Source organism: Panthera pardus, unplaced genomic scaffold, assembly GCF_024362965.1.
Source record: "Panthera pardus isolate Hobbes unplaced genomic scaffold, ASM2436296v1 HiC_scaffold_27, whole genome shotgun sequence".
Taxonomy (NCBI): Eukaryota; Metazoa; Chordata; class Mammalia; order Carnivora; family Felidae; genus Panthera; species Panthera pardus.
The window spans coordinates 126,240,906-126,263,818 of record NW_026526843.1 but is presented as its reverse complement, the minus strand read 5'-3'; the positions used below and the strand labels follow the sequence as shown (position 1 = coordinate 126,263,818).

The window sequence follows — 22,913 nt, the reverse complement described above, 5'->3', positions numbered from 1 at the left end:
ACAACCAAAGTTTCCTTATTTAACTTCTGATAAATTATGATAAAAACTAATTCATTTCTGTTTAAAAGAATAAGGTCAGCTTTCTTTTAGAGAAAAAAAAAAAATCACTTACTTGCTGGGACAGTGCAACAATAAGTCAATGATAAATGTCTGCCAGGCTTTTTCTTTACTAAGTGCATCCAAGGCTGTTGGAATTAGAGCAAAACATAATGTCATCACTTCCAATGCTTCACAGCAAACCTGTTCATCCTCCAGTTCTGGCTCACTGCTTGCACTGGATGTCTGTAAAGTTAGGGAATCAAGAATTACTCATTAATTTAAGATACACTGAAGTGTTTTCCTTTCAAGATAAAATTATATATTGTTACATTAATTATAGCAATAAGCTTAAACTATTAAGGTACAAATGACTTGGTCTTAAAGATGTCAGAGATGATGAAAATTTAGTTATGTGCACAATTAACATAAAAGAAACACAGTTTTGTAATCATTCTTACCATCTCATACATTTTTGTGATTTCTTCATTTGGGCTAAATACCAGCTCTAAGGCCCCACATCCTGATGCCCAGATGATCTTTTGTATAGCTCTAATTACACAAGTATCAGGCATATACCTTGAAGCCTGAAAGAAAATGAATACTTAAAAATGCTGACAAAATATGAAGTGAAATAATCAGAAAACAAAATATTTCTCTTTGTGCAAGTAGTAGTATAAATGACTGTAAATAACACAAATATGCTACACACTACCTAGTGTCTAAAAGTAGCCTTGGTACCATTTTTTTACCTCTTCACCTCAAGTCATAAAATATATGCAGATGAAGCAAAAACATGTTTATCTGCTACAGACTAAGTATGCCTTAGGTTAAAATGTAATCTGGCTCATTACATACTTTTAAGAATTTTTAAACACAGGAAAACCAAATCACCCAGCCATTAATTTCTATGTGCGTACATGGATAAGGAAAAATAAGCCTACCAAAGCATGTGTGACTTGGTTACTTTTCACAATACTACACAATATGACCGCATTTGTGCAAAATTTAAAAAACAGAGAACTACTCTATAATGACAAAAAGCAGAGCAGCGATTCCCTGTAGGTCAGAGTAGAAAACTGCTGGGCTGATGAAAAGCCTATTTTCTTGACTGTACCATATATGCTCACCATATGCTTTATTTTGACCTAGTTCATACAGTATAAAAATTATACCTCAAGTAACGTGTTTAAAAGTTTTACAAAGTGTTTTCTAAAGTACTATTATTAATAGAGAACATTAAATACAATTTCATGAAACTTACGCTAAAATAAAAGAGGTTATAGTCTCAGTATTTAATCCTAAATTATGATAATCTTCATTTATTTATGAGTAAGTAGATACTGTGTCAAGAATAATAAAAAATAAACCATTCAAAGGGGGAAGATGGCGGTGTAGGAGGACGCTGGGCTCACCGCGTCCTGCTGGTCACTTAGATTCCACCTACACCTGCCTAAATAACCCACAAAACCGCCAGAAGACTAGCAGAACAGAGTCTCCGGAGCCAAGCCCAGACGAGAGGCCCACAGAAGAGGGTAGGAAGGGCAGCGAGGTGGTGCGCGCTACCTGGACTGGCAGGAGGGAGCTGGGGTGGAGGGGCAGCCCGCTGGCCAAGCAGAGCCCCCGAGTCTGGCTGGCAAAAGCGGAGGGGCAGACGGAGTGTGTTTGGACAGCAAGCGGGACTTAACAACTGGAAGGTTATAAGTTAACAGCTCTGCTCAGAGAGCGGGAAGGCTGGAGGACAACGGGAGGGAGAGTTGTTGAGCCCCGGACGACAGAGCTCAGCTTGGTGGGGAACAAAGGCGCTCGCCCACCAGTGCCGTCTCCCTCGCCCACCCCACAGCCAAAATCCCAAAGGGAACCAGTTCCTGCCAGGGAACTTGCTTGCACCTCAAACACTGAATGCTGTGCTTCTGTGGATCCATCCTTCAGGCGGCAGGTCTGACTCCCTCCAGGTGCCGCAGGGCCTCTCCCGAAGTGGACCTCCATAGGAAGAGTGAGCTGAGCCTGCCCCTCCCATCCCTGTGCACCTTGCGGATCCACCCCAGCTAACACGCCAGATCCCCAGCACCACAAGCCTGGCAGCGTGCAAGTAGCCCAGAAGGGCCATGCCACACTGCAGTGAATCCTGCCCCTAGGAGAGGGGAAGAGAAGTTACACACCAGTCTGACTGGGGCCCCTGCGGTGGGCTGGGGGCAGACATCGGGTCTGACTGCAGCCGCGCCCACCAATGCAAGTTATTCAAGACAGCACAGGGGAAGTGCCCTGCAGTTCAGCACCACTCCAGGGACTATCCAAAGTGACGAACGAAAGAATTCCCCTCAAAAGAATCTCCAGGAAATAGCGACAGCTAACCAACTGATTAAAAGCGATTTAAACAACATAACAGAAAGTGAATTTAGAATAAGTCATGAAAGTAATCGCTGGGCTTGAAAACAGTATAAAGGACAGCAGAGAATCTATTGTTACAGAGATCAAGGGACTAAGGAACATCCAGGAGGAGCTAAAAAATGCCATTAATGAGCTGCAAAATAAAATGGAGATGACCACAGCTTGGACTGAAGAGGCAGAGGAGAAAATAGGTGAACTGGAAGATAAAATTATGGAAAAAGAAGAAGCTGAGAAAAAGAGAGATAAAAAAATCCAGGAGTATGAGGGGAAAATTAGAGAACTAAGTGATGCACTAAAGAGAAATAATCTATGCATAATTGGTATTCCAGAGGAGGAAGAGAGAGGGAAAGGTGCTGAAGGTGTACTTGAAGAAATAGTAGCTGAGAACTTCCCTGATCTGGGGAAGGAAAAAGGCATTGAAATCCAAGAGGCACAAAGAACTCCCTTCAGATGTAACTTGAATCGATCTTCTGCACGACCTATCATAGTGAAACTGGCAAAATACAAGGATAGAGAGAAAATTCTAAAAACAGCTAGGGATATGTGTGCTCTAACATATAAAGGGAGACCAATAAGACTCATGACGGATCTCTCTACTGAAAGTTGGCAGGCCAGAAAGGAATGGCAGGAAATCTTCAATGTGATGACAGAAAAAATATGCAGCTGAGAATCCTTTATCCAGCAAGTCTGTCATTTAGAATAGAAGGAGAGATAAAGGTCTTCCCAAACAAACAAAAACTGAAGGAATTCGTCACCACTAAACCAGCCCTACAAGAGATCCTAAGGGGGATCCTGTGAGACAAAGTACCAGAGACATCACTACAAGCATGAAACCTATGGACATCACAATGAGTCTAAACCCATATCTTTCTATAATAACACTGAATGTACATGGACTAAATGTGCTAACCAAAAGACACAGAGTATCAGAATGGATAAAAAACAAGACCCATCTATTTGCTGTCTAGAAGAGACTCATTTTAGACCTAAGGACACCTTCAGATTGAAAGTGAGGGGATGGAGAACTATTTATCATGCTACTGGAAGTCAAAAGAAAGCTGGAGTAGCCATACTTATATCAGACAAACGAGATTTTAAATTAAAGGATGTAACAAGAGATGAAGAAGGGCATTATATAATCATTATAGGGTCTATCCATCAGGAAGAGCTAACAATTATAAATGTCTATGCGCCAAATACGGGAGCCCCCAAGTATATAAAACAATTACTCATAAACATAAGCAACCTTATTGATAAGAATGTGGTAACTGCAGGGGACTTTAACACTCCACTTACAGAAATGGACAGATCATCTAGACACACCGTCATTAAAGAAACAAGGGCCCTGAATGATACATTGAATCAGATGGACTTGACAGATACATTTAAAACTCTGCATCCCAAAGCAACAGAATATACTTTCTTCTTGAGTGCACATGGAACATTCTCCAAGATAGATCATATACTGGGTCACAAAACAGCCCTTCATAAGTTTACAAGAATTGAAATTATACCATGCATACTTTCAGACCACAATGCTATGAAGCTTGAAATTAACCACAGGAAAAAGTCTGGAAAACCTCCAAAAGCATGGAGGTTAAAGAACACCCTACTAACGAATGAGTGGGTCAACCAGGCAATTAGAGAAGAAATTAAAAAATATATGGAAACAAACGAAAATGAAAATACAACAATCCAAACGCTTTGGGATGCAGCAAAGGCAGTCCTGAGAGGAAAACACGCTGCAATCCAGCCCTATCTCAAGAAACAAGAAAAATCCCAAATACAAAATCTAACAGCACACCTAAAAGAAATAGAAGCAGAACAGCAAAGATAGCCCAAATCCAGCAGAAGAAGAGAAATAATAAAGATGAGAGCAGAAATAAATAATACAGAATCTAAAAAATCTATACAGTAGATCAATGAAACTAAGAGTTGGTTTTTTGAAAAAATAAACAAAATTGATAAACCTCTAGCCAGGCTACTCAAAAAGAAAAGAGAGAGGACCCAAATAGATAAAATCATGAATATTAATGGAATTATTACAACCAATCCCTCAGAAACACAGCAATTATCAGGAAATACTATGAAAACTTATATGACAACTGGACAACCTGGAAGAAGTGGACAAATTCGTAAACACCCGCACACTTCCAAAACTCAATTAGGAGGAAATAGAAAGCTTGAACAGACCCATGGTCAGTGAAGAAATTGAGTAAGTCATCAAAAATCTCCCAACAAATAAGAGTCCAGGACCAGATGGCTTCCCAGGGGAGTTCTACCAGATGTTTAAAGCAGAGATAATACCTATCCTTCTGAAGCTATTCCAAAAAATAGAAACGGAAGGAAAACTTCCAGACTCATTCTATGAAGCCAGCATTACTTTGATTCCTAAACCAGACAGAGACCCAGTAAAAAAAGAGAACTACAGGCCAATATCCCTGAGGAATATGGACGGAAAAATTCTCAGTAAGGTACTAGCAAATCGAATTCAACAGCATATAAAAATAATTATTCACCACGATCAAGTGGGATTCATTCCTGGGATGCAGGGCTGGTTCAATATTTGCAAATCAATCAACATGATACATCACATTAATAAAAGAAAAGAGAAGAACCATATGATCCTGTCAATCGATGCAGAAAAGGACTTTGACAAAATCCAGCAACCTTTCTTAATAAAAACCCGCGAGAAAGTCGGGATAGAAGGAACATACTTAAAGATCATAAAAGCCATTTATGAAAAGCCCACAGCTAACATCATCCTCAATGGGGAAAAACTGAGAGCTTTTCCCCTGAGATCAGGAACACGACAGGGATGTCCACTCTCATCGCTGTTGTTTAACATAGTGTTGGAAGTTCTAGCATCACCAATCAGAAAACAAAAGGAAATCAAAGGCATCAAAATTGGCAAAGATGAAGTTAAGCTTTCACTTTTTGCAGATGACATGATATTATACATAGAAAATCCGACAGACTCCACCAAAAGTCTGCTAGAACTGATACATGAATTTAGAAAGCTGCAGGATACAAAATCAATGTACAGAAATCAGTTACATTCTTATACACTAATAATGAAGCAACAGAAAGACAAATAAAGAAACTGATCCTATTCACAATTGCACCAAGAAGCATAAAATACCTAGGAATAAACCTAACCAAAGATGTAAAAGATCTGTATGCTGAAAACTATAGAAAATTTATGAAGGAAACTGAAGGAGTTATAAAGAAATGGAAAAGCATTCTGTGCTCATGGACTGGAATAATAAATATTGTCAAAATGTCAATACTACCCAAAGCTATCTACACATTCAATGCAATCCCAATCAAAATTGCACCAGCATTTTTCTTGAAGCTAGGACAAGCAATCCTAAAATTCATATGGAACCACACAAAAGGCCCCAAATAGCCAAAATAATTTTGAAGAAGACCAAAGCAGGAGGCATCACAATCCCAGACTTTAGCCTCTACTACAAAGCTGTAGTCATCAAGACAGCACGGTACTGGCACAAAAACAGACACATAGACCAATGGAATAGAATAGAAACCCCAGAACTAGACCCACAAACGTATGGCCAACTTATTTTTGACAAAGCAGGAAGGAATACCCAATGGAAAAAAGACAGTCTCTTTAACAAATGGTGCTGGGAGAACTGGACAGCAACATGCAGAAGATTGAAACTAGACCACTTTCTCACACCATTCACAAAAATAAACTCAAAATGGAGAATGTGAGACAGGAAACCATCAAAACCCTAGAGGAGAAAGCAGGAAAAGACCTCTTTGACCTCAGCCGTAGCAATTTCTTACTTGACACATCCTCAAAGGCAAGGGAATTAAAAGCAAAAATGAACTACTGGGACCTTATGAAGATAAAAAGCTTCTGCACAGCAAAGGAAACAACCAACAAAACTAAAAGGCAATCAACGGAATGGGAAAAGATATTTGCAAATGACGTATCAGACAAAGGGCTAGTATCCAAAATCTATAAGGAATTCACCAAACTCCACACCTGAAAAACAAATAATCCAGTGAAGAAATGGGCAGAAAACATGAATAGACACTTCTCTAAAGAAGACATCCGGATGGCCAACAGGCATATGAAAAGGTGCTCAACGTCGCTCCTCATCAGGGAAATACAAATCAAAACCACACTCAGATACCACCTCACGCCAGTCAGAGTGGCCAAAATGAACAAATCAGGAGACTATAGATGCTGGAGAGGATGTGGAGAAACGGGAACCCTCTTGCACTGTTGGTGGGAATGCAAATTGGTGCAGCCACTCTGGAAAACAGTGTGGAGGTTCCTCAAAAAATTAAAAATAGACCTACCCTATGACCCAGCAGTTAGCACTGCTAAGAATTTACCCAAGGAGTACAGAAGTACTGATGCATAGGGGCGCTTTTACCCCAATTTTTATAGCAGCACTCTCAACAGTAGCCAAATTATGGAAAGAGCCTAAAGGTCCATCAACTGATGAATGGATAAAGAAACTGTGGTTTATATACACAATGGAGTATTACTTGGTAATGAGAAAGAATGAAATACGGCCCTTTGTAGTAACGTGGATGGAACTGGAGAGTGTGATGCTAAGTGAAATAAGCCATACAGAGAAAGACAGATACCATATGGTTTCACTGTTATATGGATCCTGAGAAACTTAACAGAAACCCACGGCGGAGGAGAAGAAAAAAAGAAAAGATGTTAGAGTGGGAGATAGCCAAAGCATAAGAGACTCCTAAAAACTGAGAACAAACTGAGGGTTGATGGGGGGTGGGAGGGAGTGGAGGGTGCGTGATGGGTATTGAGGAGAGCACCTTTTGGGATGAGCCCTGGGTGTTGTATGGAAACCAATATGACAATAAATTTCATATATTGAAAAAAAAATAAACCATTCAAAACCCTAGAGCTTTCAAAATCTGGTACTAACCTCAGCAGATATTTGTTGGGCAAGACGTATAGACACATTTCTAAGCATGCACTCAGATGATGGATTAGGAATAATCTGAAGAGCATTCTGTAGTACCACTGCTTGATCATGAGTTACTTGGTTGATCTGTAAACATTAACATTTTTACTTGGAGAAAAATCTTATACGTAAGCACAGTTTCAAAAATCTGCACATAACAAAAACCTAACTCTCTGCTATTCATTTATCACCTCTCTTAGAATGTAGTCCTTCCACTTATCCACTGTACGATTTTCAGTGATCTTCATAAAAAGCATTTCAGCCTGCCAACACGGTAGACTTCTCTTAGTTACCTTTAGGAGTGACAATACTCTACTGTAAACTCCATTCTTAGATGAACATTGTTTCTACACCCGAATTCACTATCTTTCTTTTCTTGAGAAAGAGAGGGAGAGAGACAGAGACAGAGAGAGTGGTGGGGAGTGAGAATGAGGGGGAGAGAGAGAGAGAGAGAGAGAGAGAGAGAGAGAGATCGATCCTAAGTAGTCTCCATGTTCAGCACAGAGCCCAATGCGGGCCTCTCACAACTGTGAGATCATGACTTGAATTGAAATCAAGAATTGGAAACTTATCTGACTGAACCACCCAGGAGCCCCAGAGTTCACTTTCAATTGCAGAAGATAAATGACATGGCTTTAAGTAATCTTTTACAAATTTCCAGGTAAAACCTTTTCCCACCCTTCTGGTTATTCCTGTCAAGATAACATTGAGAGAAATGCATAAATACACCTTCAAACTACATAAATACACCTTCAATTTTTTTCTAACTTTTAAATTTATAACCACTCAATTATTTCCCCTTTAGTCTTCTGTACTCTCTCTCTGCCCCTCCTCTGCTTGTATTCTCTCTGTCAAAATAAACTTAAAAAACTGTCCTTAAAAAAATGCTAATTCACTTTCAACAACCAATTAGATTTTATTTTTTACGTCAGTAGAATCTTGTTGCACTTTTCTTATGCTGCAACTATTCTTATTAAGGTCAGCATTGGTATTAATTTCCAATTCAACCCAATAAACTGTAATTAAGATTAGGTATATTCTTCAGGATAATAATAACTTTTTCTCCCTATGCTACCTTTGAAATTAAATATTTTTCTATTCAAAAAAAAAGGCCTCAGGAGCGCCTGGGTGGCTCAGCTGGGTTAGGCGTCTGACTTCGGCTCATGTCATGATCTCACGGTTTGTGAGCTTGAGCCCTGTGTCGGGCTCTGTGCTGACAGCTTGGAGCCTGGAGCCTGCTTCAGATTCTGTGCCTCCCTCTCTCTCTGCTTCTTCCCCACTCACACTGTCTCTCTCTCCTTCAAACATAAATAAAAATTAAAAAAAAAAAAAGGCCTCAAATGCTTCATGGCAAAAGAAGTTAAAACAAGGAAAAATAAAAAAAGAAAGGTCACAAAATTTTACTCAACAGTATATACAAGCTCTTAAATCTAAAAGGAAAAATTCCTAGAATTAATTTTATTCAATAGTTATTCTAGTTCTCAAATTATAACCCTCTTCTTTATATTATTGGTAATTATACAATGAAAACTTTTAATTTTTTAAATGATTTTATTTATTTTTGAGAGACAGTATGAGAAGGGGAAGGGCAGAGAGAGGGGGAGACACAGAATTCATGAAGCAGGCTTCAGGCTCCAAGCTCTCAGCACAGAGCTCAGTGTAGGTCTAGAACCCATGAACAAGATCATGATCTGAGCCGAAGCGGGATGCATAACCAACTAAGGCACCCAGGCACCCCTATAATAAACATATTTTTAAAATGAATTTTGTATTTGGTACCTTATTAGAATGTGAGCAACCTGCAACTGGACAGTATTAAGTACACCTTTGTATTTTAATGGCACATTTTCTAAACAGTAAATATTGAAGGTATAAAGAGATACATAAAACTGCTTTCCATGTACTTCATTAAGCTAGTATGCAAAGGATCATGACAAAAACCTGTTTTTATATAAATATGTACAGAACCCACAAATAAAGCATCACACTTGGAGTAAAGTTATTGTAATTTTCTTTTAAAAATTTTCTTGTACACAGCCACCATTTTTCTTTTCATCCATTTATATGCAGAAAATTGCAAAATTATATAAAAGTGAAAGAATATAGGGGTGCCTTGGTGGCTGAGTTGGTTAAGCATCCGGCTTCTGGTTTTGGCTCAGGTCATGATCTCACAGTTAAGGAGTTCAAGACCCACATGGAGTTCTGAGCTGACAGTGCAGAACCTGCTTGGGATTCTCTCTCTCTGCCCCTTCCCACTCTCTCTCTCAAAAGTAAGTAAATAAAAAATTTAAAAAAATTAAAAACAAAAGTCTAGTTCTGACCACACCTCCAGAAATCTGTTAGAGAAAATCTCAGACATTATATTTTATTTAAAATGCCTCACTATATGAGTCTTCTTTGAAGTAATATCCATAATACTATTAACTCACCTCATGTTATTAAGGGGATGTGTAAGTATCAAATGTGTAGTAATTCAAATTTCTGTGATGAAGAACCAACATATTTATAAAGAAAATCTATATCCCTAACCCATTTTTATCTTTAGCTGGTGTTTAATAAAACAATCATAAGTAACCATCACTGATGAACTAAAATCCAGTGTGAAGTAAATGCCCCCATTCAACCCCATTTGCATCAAATCTCAGTGTATCAGGATGATACCACGGGAGAGAAGAGTTTTTGTCAATAATGGTTGTTACAATGGCCACAATGGAAGAAGAGGTGGGCAATATGCCAATTAGATCTTTTCTTTTCTACCTTTATATATCATTATATTTTTCAGGTATCAGTTAATAAAGGCTCAGGTGAAGTTTCTGAGACCTAAACAACTGACACTCAAAAGGGACTTAAGGATTAGTGACATCAGTATAATCACCAGAGAGTATTTACATTTACAATACAAATATAACTTAATAGATTCAATTGAACTTGCATTCTGTACTTAATCATTTAGCAGTTTAGCTTTAAAATTAAACATCCACCATAAAACTTATTAAAGATTTTTAAAGTTTTATTACCGGTGTTACAGGATCTGCACCCTCTACAACTGGCTGACAAGCTTCTGCTACAGCTCGAACATGGCCATAGCCTATGGCAGTTAACAATAGTTTGGCTATCTTAAGACCATTGAAGTAAGCACCCCTTCGAGTTTCTATATCTGTATTTGGCAGGAAGTTATTTCTTGTTAACATACTCAGTACAAGGGGTAAGCCACCACTTTTTAAAAAGTGAAACTGAAAGTCAGAGGAATCATCTGCCAAATGTACACCAGCAGGCATCAACAGGGCATAAACTACCTGGGGAAAAAAAATAAGAGGGGGCTGTATTAAAAGATGTTAAAATTTCCAAAGATTATAATCTTAATGCATGTTATTTCCATTACCATATGATATGAAAATCACATTCTGAAAAATAAAACAAACCTCTGTTAGATATAGCACTCGGGAGGCAGAAGGACCAAGGAAAAGTGAATCAAGAGATGATCCAAGGTTATTTTCTCCAAGTTTTGCATAGTCCAAACAAACAGCTTTTAATTTTTCTACTGTTGTGCTATCTGCAAAAAAACACAGACTAAAGTAAAATGTATCACATGTTCTTAACATTTCACATTTAATATACTGAAGAGCATATTATCTTAATTAGAAAACACCATCAATAAATATTAGCAAAGCTGACCTATAAGATCAAATGTTAAGATATAATCAGACCTGGACTGATTAATAATCAACCACAGTTCTTTATTTTTTTTTTATTTTTTTTTTTTTCGTTTTTTTTTTTTTTTTATTTTTGGGACAGAGAGAGACAGAGCATGAACGGGGGAGGGGCAGAGAGAGAGGGAGACACAGAATCAGAAGCAGGCTCCAGGCTCTGAGCCATCAGCCCGGAGCCTGACGCGGGCTCGAACTCACAGACCGTGAGATCGTGACCTGGCTGAAGTCGGACGCTTAACCGACTGCGCCACCCAGGCGCCCAACCACAGTTCTTTAATTGTCAACCCAAAATATGAAAGGAGCAATTTCCTATCCAGAGACGGCAAATCAACATGTCCTCCCACACCCACTGGAAACAGAAAAAACCCCCAAACACTCAAAAGGAATTATTCTCCTTAAAACACAATCTCCTCCCACCAACTGCTTAATTATTTGCCTCACATGATGAACGGTTTGTTTTTAAAATTAAGTCACAATTTAAGACCATAGAGAAAACTTTCCTGATGTACAGACAGTGCAAACCCTTTGCATTGTTGTCATATTATCAACAGAGACTTAAAAAAAAAAAAAGATACATGATGCTAACCTGAATATCCCCACTTAAAAGAAAACATAGCAGTAGATATTCATGATCTGAGACTACACGATGATTTCTTATGTATGGTGCCAAAAGCACAAGTGACAAGAGGAAAAACATTAACTGGACTACGTCAAAATTAATCTTCTGTGAATAAAAGTAAACGATTTGGAAATAAAAGAGAAAATGGGACAAAATGGGAAGAATATTTATATACTATATATCTGATAAAGGACATCTATTTGAATGTACCAAGAACACTTACAATTCATAACAGAAAGAGAGGGACACCTGGGCGGCTCGGTCAGTCACACCTCTGACTCTTGGTTTCAGCTCAGATCATGATCTCAGTTTGTGGGTTTGGGCCCCATGTAGGACTCCACACTGGCAGCATGGAGTCTGCTTGGGATTCTCTTTCTCTTCTCCCCCATCCCCCACTATATGCCCCTCCCATGCTTGTGCTTGATCTTGCTCTCTCTTGCTCTCAAAATAAATAAACTTAAAAAACAACAGAAAGACAAACAACACAATTAAAAACTAAGCAAAAGCTGTAAATAGACATTTTTCCAAAGACGTACATATGGCTGGTAAGCCCATGAAGAAACAATCATTAACTATCAAAGAAATGCATATGAAAGCCTCATTGAAATGCCCCTTTAATACAACTTAGCAAGACGAAATGGAAAAACAGTAATAGATTATCAATGAAATGTGGAAAAACTGGGACCCTTATACTTGTGGAATTAGGAGTGGTGCACCAACTTTGGAAAACAGTTTGGTAGTTCCCCATTACGTTAAACATGGAGTTACTTCCTCATCCAGCAATTTTTCTCCCAGATATATATATATATATATGTATACATATATATATATATGTATACATATATATAGACACACACACACACACACACATATATATATGTATACATATATATAGACATAGACACACACACACACACACACACACACACACACACACACACACAAAGTTCACACCAAAACTAGTACTGAAATGTTCACAGCAGTACTATTCACAACAGCCAAAAACTGTACAAAACTTAAGCATTTGCTGACAGAGAAAATGGATGACAAAACTGTGATTTCCATACACTGAAATATACATTTAGTCTTAAAAAGAAAAGAAATTCAATTCTGACAACACTAGAACATGGAAGAATATATCTTTACACTAAGTGAAGTAGGCTAGTCGCATTAAGACAAATACTGTATGAATCCACTTCTATGGGGTATATAGAAGAGTCACATTCAAATAAACAAAGTAGAATGTAGTTGGGAAGAGAAGGTAAAATGGATAGTTACTGTTCAATGGATACAGAGTTTCAGTTTTTCTAGATGAAAATGTTCTGGAATTGGTTGCACAATTGTGCATACAGTTAACACCACTTAACACATCAAGATGGCCAGTTTTATGTATGTATTTTGCATAGTAAATATTTTGTAAATTTTGTATATTTTGTAAAGTGCAGATTATAAAAAAGCATAAAGAAGTCCAAACTGAGATGTAGTCTGCAAAACAAGTGGTCTCAACTTTTTACCTCAGGTAATGATCTCACAGTCCATGAGTGTGAGTCACGCAATTGGCTCCGCACTGACAGCATGGAGCCTGCTTGGGATATTCTCTCTCTCACTCTCTCTCTCTGCCCCTCCTCCACTTGTGCTTTCTCTCTCAAAAAATAAATAAACAAAAAAAGCATAGGTGCTATACCCCTTTCTCTTAAGTTAGAAAATTACATAAAGGAAGACTAATACAGCAAATGTACCATAATGTTAACAATTATTGAATTGTGAACAGTGTTTGGAAGTTCTTTTTATCATTTTATGTAGTTTTAAAATTCCTACAACATAGGGGCGCCTGGGTGGCTCAGTCGGTTAAGCATTCGACTTTGTTTCAGGTCATGATCTCACATTTCATGAGTTCAAGTCCCACACTGGGCTCTGTGCTAACAGCTCAGAGCCTGGAGCCTGCTTTGGATTCTGTGTCTCCCTCTCCCTGATCCCTCCCTGCTCACATTTTGTCTTGCTCTCTCAAAAATGAACATTAAAAAAAAAAAAAAAAATCTTACAATATAAAGAGTGGGTTTTGGGGGCACCTAGGTGGCTTCGTCAGGTGAGCTGTTGAACTCTTGATCTCGGCTCATGTCTTGATCTCACAGCTGTGAGTCTGAGGCCCTTGTTGGGCTCTGCACTGGGTGCGAAACCTACTTAAAACAGGGATGCCTGGGTTGGCTGAGCATCTGACTTCAGCTCATGTCATTATCTCGCAGTTAGTGGGTTTGAGGCCTGCGTCAGGCTCTGTGCTGACAACTCGGAGCCTGGAGCCTGCTTCAGATTCTGTTCCTCCCCTGTTCACGCTGTCTCTCTCTCAAAAATAAAAAAAATTAAAATACAAACAAAGAAAAAGACTGGTTTAATTAAGAAAAAAAAAAAGATTTTTTAAAGTCTATTTTGAGAGACAGACAGACAAAGGGACTGGGAGAGAGAGAATCCCAAGTTGAGAATCTCTGCACCATCAGTGCAGAGTCCAACATGGTGCTCAATCTCACGACTGTGAGGTCATGACCTAAGCCGAAATCAGGAGTCCAGTGATCAAGTGGCAAAGCCAAGCAGCCCCTGTCCCCCACGACAAATGATTTAAAATTTTTTTAATAAAAAAAATTAATAAATTTAATAATTAATAATTTTAATTTAATAAAAAAAATTTATTAAAAAAATTTTTTTAAACGTTTATTTTTGAGAGAGACAGAGTGCAAGTGGGGGAGGGGCAGAGAGAGAGGGAGACAGAATCTGAAGCAGGTTCCAGGCTCTGAGCTGTCAGCACAGAGCCCGATGCGGGGCTCGAGCTCACGAATTGAGATCAGCACCTGAGCTGGAAGTCGGGTGCTTAAACCGACAGAGCCACTCAGGTGCCCCAACAAATGATTTTTAATTGAAAAAGAAGACATTTTGTTTCTCTGCCTGACCACTGCCATCATGGGTCACATGTACATACCCAGTGGCTGAAGTTGAACTTGATGGCTGCTAATATGAAGGAACTGATGTACAAATTGGCTAAGAAGGGCCTGACTGCCTCAGTCTCTCCCTATAAGACTCCCATGGTGTTGCACGTTTTGTGAGCAGGCAATAAAATCCTGAAAACACTTAAGTTGAAAGGACTTGCTCCTGATCTTTCTGAGGATCTCTGTTATTTAAGAAAGGTACTGCTGTTTGAAAGCATCTTGAGAGGAACAGACAGGAAAGATGCTAAATGCCAATGGAGTCTGACTGAGAACTGCTGTAATCACCAGTTGGCTTAACACTGTAAGACCAAATGAGTCCTCCTTATCTATTGGAAATACAAGTCATCCACAGTCTCTGCCCTCGTTGCATAAATTTGTGTATGCACTAAAGCAATAAAACTACTGTCTAACTAGAAAAAAAGAATAAGACAATGCAGTAAAGAGGAGAAAAAAAAAAACTCACTACCAATTATAGCATAAGAAAAATGAGTATAGTCTGTCCTACAAGAACATATTTCTGTAACACCAGTAAGCTCTGCCAAAAAGGAGAATATATGTATAATATGTGTATTAGTATAATATGACATATTAAAAGATGCTCAACATTATCAGGGAAATCAGAACCTTAACACAAGTCAGAATGGCTAGAATAAAAAAGACACCAGAATAAACGGGGTAATCCTAAGGCAAAAGAGTACTTTAAATGAAAAATGCTGCAGTGGAGTCATTTAGATGCTAACATGTTTTAATTCACAAGAAATGTCAAGTATTATACATTTCCCACTCCAATCAAAATTAAAAAATGATTTCCATTTCTATACAAATTTACAGCTGACATACTTTCCAAACTGTAAATGTAGTTGCTGTATAATTTTCAAACCCTGATGTAAATACAAAGAAGATTTCACTATTTCAGAATGCATTTAACTGTGCAACTGAGAAACTTCCATCCTGACCTTTTTAATTTTTTTTTAAATGTTTATTTATTTATTTTATAGAGAGCAAGTGAGCGAACGTGCACAAGCAGGGGAGGAGCAGAGAGAGACACACACACACACAGAATCCGAAGCAGGCTCCAGGCTTTGAACTGTCAGCACAGAGCCTGATGCAGGGCTCAAACTCACAAACCGGGAGATCATCACCTGAGGTGAAGTCAGACACTTAACCAACTGAACCACACAGGTGCCCCCATCCAGCCTAAATTTCAAAGGGGATTAATCTGTAATGTAAGGACATGCTAAAAATAAAAAATTAAAGAATACTGACACAAGGATGGAGAATTCTATAAATTTCTTTCATGAAATGAGATAACCAGCAGTACCTGTTTGTGGAAAAACCATGTCAAAGATAAAATATACAAAATTCTATTTTATTTATTAAATTTTTTTTTCAATGTTTATTTTTGTGAGACAGAAAGAGAGAGAGAGACAGAGAGAGAGAGAAAGAGCATGCACACGAGCAGGGTGGGGAGAGAGAGAAGGAGACACAAATCTAAAGCAGGCTTCTGAGCTATCAGCACAGACCCTGACTGGGGCTCGAACTCATGCACCGTGACATCATGAACTGAACAGAAGTCAGATTCTTAACCAACTGAGCCACCCAGGCAATGCTACAGAATTTATATTTTAAAGCCCAACAATAACAAATAAGTGTTTACAACTAATTTAATGATAGTGAATACAAATTTTCAGCCCTTTCCTGGAATAAAGTCATACCCCACCATAAAAAATTACATTAATTCTCATTAGGAAACATGTATTATAAAAAAACTGCACTTATTATTTTTATAGGAAGAATTTTACTAATACAAAGTTTGTGAAAAAATATTTTTCACTCTCATTATGTAAATTCCTACATAATTTTTTTTTCAAGGTTTATTTATCATGCCTCTTGGTTGACAAAACCTAGAATATTTACTATCTGGCCATTTATAAAAAAAGTTTTTCTATCTCTTTGCTAAAGATATTACTGGAGAAACTGGTGCATCTTAACTGGGGTCAGTCAACTATATAGCAGAATATGTCAATGTTAATTTTCTGATTTAGATGTTACATAGGAGAATGTCCTCGTTTGAAGGAAACATGGCTTACTGTTTCGGGATACAATAAAAACATCCTGCCAACAAATAACTGTGATATGGTTTAAGAAATAAACAGTTCTTTGTATTATACTATCCATTTTTTTATTTTTGCAATTACCTCAATAAATAATACACACATGATTTTGTAGAACATAAAGTTTAGGTGATCATATATAGCAGAAACCCTGTAAAATGTTCATAAAATAAAACACAAGGCTATGAAGAAGCAGTAGAAAAAAATAACATTAAAACGCTACAGAAAGCTGAAAAGAAAAGGCCCCAAAAGAAAACTACAAGATTGAGTAACAGAGGCAAAATTGTTAAGGGATTTAACAACATCCTAACACAAATATATAACAGTATATTCTAAAGTAAAGGAAAAAAAAAAAATTTTTTTTTCAAAAGCACAAATAAAGCCATGAGGAAAGAAAAGGAAAAAAATAACCTTTTTACCAATAAGGTCCACTGAACCTTCATCAATAGCACACACACACACAAATCTACCCCAAGGCACTTCATCAACATATTTCAGAATTTAAGGGTTTAAAAATATACAACATACAAACAGCTTCAATTTTCCCACCAGCCAACACTCTTATGGCACTATAATGGAACAGACATTCAATCAAAGACACTATGATTAAAATATTGCTTGTAAAAAAAAAAACAACAAAAAAATATGTAATACTGCAAGTGAGAGTTTAGTTGTATTCAGCTAAGTGATTAAAAAAAAAATCTACTCCCCATGGACCCCTTTATTAGAAGAATATGCTTCAGCAAAAATGAGGACTGACTCAACAAGGGACTACAGCAGGATTCACAGTAAAAAAGTCTGTTATAAAGAGGTCCCAGAAAGGGATGCCTGAGTGGCTCGTCAGTTAAGTATCCAACTTAGGTCACAATCTCATAGTTTGAGTTTGAGCCCCCACATCAGGCTCTATGCTGACAGCTCAGGCTCTATGCTGTCCCTGCTTTGGATTCTGTGTCTCCCTCTCTCTTTGCCACTTCCCCATTCATGCTCTGTCGCTCTCAAAAATAAACATTAAAAAAAGGGGGGGAGGCCCAGAAGAGTAAATATATCAAAGAGAAGAACTACACTAAAAGAAAAGGAGGAAACACCCCAAAAATATAATACAATGAATTTGACCATGTGGAAAATTGTTTTACAAAATTATTAAAGAGAATGTGAGAAACAATAATAAATGTCATATAAATGACATATGAACATATGAACATATATGCTCATGACAAATGAACAGAAGGGGAGAATTTATTTTATTAAAGTTTATTTTGAGAGAAAAAGAATCTCAAGAAGGCTCTTTCTGCACTGCTAGTGCAGGGCTTGAATTCACGAACTGTGAGATCATGAATTGAGCTGAAATCAATAGTTGGTGCTTAACTGATTGAGCCATCCAGGCCACCCAAAGGGAAATTTTTACATCTAGAATAAACAAGTGTGAGTAGCCTAGGAAATTAAAGTTTTTCATACACTGCTGAATCACTGTATGGTACATGTACACTAAAGTAACAATGTATAAACTGGAATTAAGAAAGAATTTAAAAAAAAACAGGGGCACCTGACTGGCTCAGTCAGAAGAGCATGTATCTCTTGATCTTGGGAGTATGACTGAGCCCCACATGCCAGAGATTACTTAAAACAACAAACTTAAAATAATAAAATAAAAATATTTTAACAGTCTTGTTAAAATTTATTTTATTGAGTCCAAAATACACCTACTTACATAGTTTTGAAAATGTAAATGATTGATACAAATTTAAGCAAAAAACATTAATGATCAAAAAAGAATGGGAGTAAGAAATGTTTTTGTCTATACTGACATCAGTATACAGTAACTGACATAAAAGTGATATGACTACATTATTTAGAGGTAAACTGCATAACAATAAGAGCTAAATGCTGAAAATGGTCATTTCTTTGAAAAGAAAATGGAAGGTGGGGATGGGTGCGGTACCAGATCATTGTTATTCATTTTGGCCTTTGAAGAATCCTGATTTTCTAAATTGTGTGAATTAGTTTACTATGAATATTTTAAAATTATGCTAAATATTATTACTATGTTTTAAAGTAATCTCTAAATCCAATGTGGGGCTTGAACTCATGACTCTGAGATCAAGACTAAGCCAGCCAGGCACCTCCTATGTAAAATATTCTTATCTACCCGTGAAAAATCTCTCAGTGACAATATTGTGGGTAACACATGATCCATATTATAAACTATACCAAAGTATATATCATAGGGAACAGAATCTATCATGTTCTTGTCAACACTGAAGGGGAGAGTGTTGGCAGAAAAGGTCAGGCAATTTTCTTACCTGGTGGCATGAGTTTCATAAGTATTCTTGCTCCATCTCTAAGAGATGGCATATTGAGACTGCAACCTAAATCAGCAACTTGCCAGAGGAAAGCTATGTATCTGGGATGTAGTGACATTATCTGGAATACAGAAAACAAGAAGGTTTATGTATAAAATAAGTTTAAAAGGTTTTGTTATTCAGAATTAGTATCTTTACTGTCTCCAAGAAAGTTTTCTAACTGTCTTACATGAAATTACCTCCTTTCCCATTTTTTCACATTTACAAATCCAATGATTCCATTATGATGCAAACTTAATAACTCATTAAGCTTTCTGAACTACCTGGTATAATTTCTTTGCTTGTTCTACTGTTTTCATAAAGCAGAAATTTTACATAGGACTCAGGTGCTGTTTATACAAAAGGGACTTCGCCCCTTGAGGGGTTGCTGGTAAATCCCTAATCTCATTGTTGGCAATCTCAAATGACTCTTCACACTGAAGCAGCTGGTATTACTGCAGCTATAACAATTCTTAAAAGGTAGAGGGAAGAGAAAGTGTAAGTAATTGAACACTTGTTGTTTCTTTAGATATGAAAAATACTACTAAAAATTTGCTGAAGACAGATTATATATTTCCTTAAAAAGAGGTTCAAAGAAAAGATTGACAATATAGTAGTATTTTCATAAGTAATAGTATACTCTAATTCAACTGTAATAGATTAATTCTACCCAAAAATAATACCGTATCTATGGAAAAATTTTTTTTAATGTTTATATATTTTTGACAGAGAGAGACAACAGCATGAGCAGGGGAGGAACAGAAACAGACGGAGACACAGAATCCAAAACAGGCTCCAGGCTCTGAGCCATCAGCACAGAGCCGGACACAGAGCTCGAACTCACAGACTGTGAGATCATGACCCGAGCTGAAGTTAGACGCTCAACAGACTGAGCCACCCAGGTGCCCCTCTATGGAAAATTTTTATTTTAAATTCCAACAATTAAGAAATCCATCCAAAAGTTACAGTTAACTGTATATATTTACTTGACATTTGACCCATCTATGAAACTTGTTTAATTCCTTAGAAAAAGGACCATTCCAAGAAACATGTAATGTTTTGCATACACAGCTGACTCACCACGCCAGGCAAACAACTCTCCACTTCTGGATTGGGACCATCACTGTAGTGATTACAATGGTTGCCAGGAGATCCAGTTGATGAATCAGAAGAACTATCAGGGCTTGAAGGCATGTTGGAACTTACTTGTGTAAGTTTAGCTGTAATTACCTAAAAAAGATAGAATATATTAGTTGCAAAGACAAGGGAAAATACTTTTCCAAAATACATAAATTTGATATACCAAAAGACTAAAATATGTATCATGCTTTATTTTAGATATATACTAAAAAAGTACTGTACAAAATAACCATTTTAATAGGGTACTTTTTTCACTATCCTAGTGTCATGATACTTATCTTTTACAGGGTTATAATCCAGAAACTTAACAGACAAGAGTGCACACAAAGTTCGTTAAACAATCACTGAATGAGTGAAAAACAGCCTGGATGTTTAATTCTTTGGGAATATTTGAAAGTTATATATGTATTGGGGAGCTTGGGTGGCTCAGCTGGTTAAGTATCCAACTGTTGGTTTAGGAATAGGTCATGATTTGGGAATTCGAGCCCTGTGTCAAGCTCTGTGCTCATCAGCATGGAGCCTGCTAGGATTCCGTCTCCCTCTGTCTGCCTCTTCCCCACTCATGCTGTGTCTCTTAAAATAAATAAACTTTAAAAAGTAAAAAAGAAAATTACATATGTACTTACTGATTTATCTTTTAAGTTTAATTGTCCTATCAGCTTTCTGTCATCTTCGGAATCTATTAGCTCACCACCCACAAAAAGTTCGATTTTTGTATGGGCTACATTTGCTTTAATACGGTTCAGAATACATCGTCGTACTGAACCAACTGTATCATTTGTATGAGACCATATGTCCAAGTCATCAACCTGTCTGCCATGGTTTGGAAATCGAACTATAAGAGAGAGGTGTTTACCACGGAATGCCCTAAAAAATTTTTAAAATAAAAAAAATTAAAAAAATGAACAATCATATTCAGCAATTACCAAGAACATGAAACTGGGATTTTAATATTTTCTTAAAAGAGGAAGACAGTTAGTTTTACTTTGTTTTGAGAATATTAAATATAACTTCTTTAAATTATAAACATTAAATTTTGGAACTACAATATAATTATATCCCACTGTGGCTAATCTTTGTTTCTATGGCTGCAAAATGAAAAATCTCTACTTTATGATAAAGAGACATCAGTTAATTTTAAGCTACAAGATCTCAATTCACTAAGAATATTTTCAAATGAAAACATACACAACTTGAAAGTATCAAAATAAAGTGCATGTTTCTATTACACATTTATAGAAATTCTTAAAAAGAAAAGTCACCCAAAAATATTTACCTTTCAGTATTCTCTTCTTATAGATGAGATACAAAACAAAAATTATATTCAAGAATCATTTTACATTTTTAACTTTAAAATTGATCACAATTAAAAACCAGACAGTACCAATTCTACAAACTTTACCCAAATCTAAAATTGCCATTTAAATGTTTTTTAATTAATTGAGCTTGTGTAGTTTATGATTATCTGATTTATACTGCAAAATACTGGAATTATTTATAATTTATGATTATACTAACATGATTTAGTAATTTTTTATTTTTTAGTACTTTCCAAATCTAAAGACAACTTAGCAAAGACCATTTAAAAACATTCTTGTTCATCATATCTATTAAATATGTATCTTTCAAGAATTTTATTTTTATTAGAGTAAGTGAATATTATCAACAAAATAAAATACACAGCTGGTATGAAATACCGTTCCCATTTAGTAAGTGATAATAGCTTAGAACCAAACCAATCAAGAAGAAAGGAAGGAAGGAAAGAAAAGGAATAGAAAAGAAAGGAGGCAAAAAAAAAAAAAAAAGAAAAAGAAAAATTATGGTTAATGACTGATGATATGCAATGAAAATGAAACTCAGAACTTTCTACTTAAAAAACAAAAAAACTTGAGAATGCAAATAATGTTTTTAAAAGACAGGACACTGAAATCTAGAAATGGAAAAATTCTTTACAGCCCTTTTTACCTATATGTCATTACTTTCCTAATTCACTGGCTAGGAAAATAACAAATGACTACAAACTAACTACTAAATGAATTTCTTACAAACCTTGACATAGGCAGAATTGTTCTTTCCTCGTGATAATCACTGTCACATTCATTTATGTATTCCCTTAAAACAGTTAATACTCGAACCATTCGAATGGCTTCCTGTCTTGCACAATTAATACTGTCTTCATCACCATCCAAAACACACAATGTATCATATGAGGCTTTCAAACGATCAAAGCAAGACTGGATGAAGTCTTCATGGATAACAACCTATAAATAACAGACCAAAGAAAGACAATTTAAGTTGATTCACAATCAAATATGACAACAATCTAATAAAAGAAAATAAAGTAAAATTTCGACTTGTATCTAGTTATCAATCACATATTTACTCACTAATAATACACAAAAGAAGGCTGACAGTAAGAACACAAGCAATTAAACCAATTATTGAAAACAACCACAACAAAAACCTTTAGGACTAAGTATCAAGTCAGTCAAATTTTTGGCTATCTCAACAATAATTAGCTTTATTCAAAATAATACTAACCACCTCGGGGTAATTACCAAGCCAATACTCTTTGAGTTAGAATTTTTATAAGGGACAAATGTGGATCAAATACTTAAA

General features: G+C 36.6%; 1 protein-coding gene across 5 annotated transcripts in view; it reads right to left on the bottom strand.

Annotated features, from left to right (window-relative positions):
• LOC128773885 (probable ubiquitin carboxyl-terminal hydrolase FAF-X) overlaps positions 1-22,913 on the bottom strand; it is a 173,957-nt gene that overhangs the window by 67,823 nt on the left and 83,221 nt on the right. For all 5 annotated transcript variants that reach the window (XM_053891925.1, XM_053891926.1, XM_053891922.1 and 2 more), the window contains 9 exons: positions 22,344-22,555; positions 20,921-21,161; positions 20,235-20,384; positions 19,116-19,236; positions 10,820-10,950; positions 10,415-10,693; positions 7,359-7,484; positions 498-623; positions 113-282 (listed from right to left, as the gene is read on the bottom strand). In XM_053891925.1, coding sequence (XP_053747900.1) covers positions 113-282; positions 498-623; positions 7,359-7,484; positions 10,415-10,693; positions 10,820-10,950; positions 19,116-19,236; positions 20,235-20,384; positions 20,921-21,161; positions 22,344-22,555 — 1,556 coding nt within the window. The remainder of the gene's footprint in view (positions 1-112; positions 283-497; positions 624-7,358; positions 7,485-10,414; positions 10,694-10,819; positions 10,951-19,115; positions 19,237-20,234; positions 20,385-20,920; positions 21,162-22,343; positions 22,556-22,913) is intronic.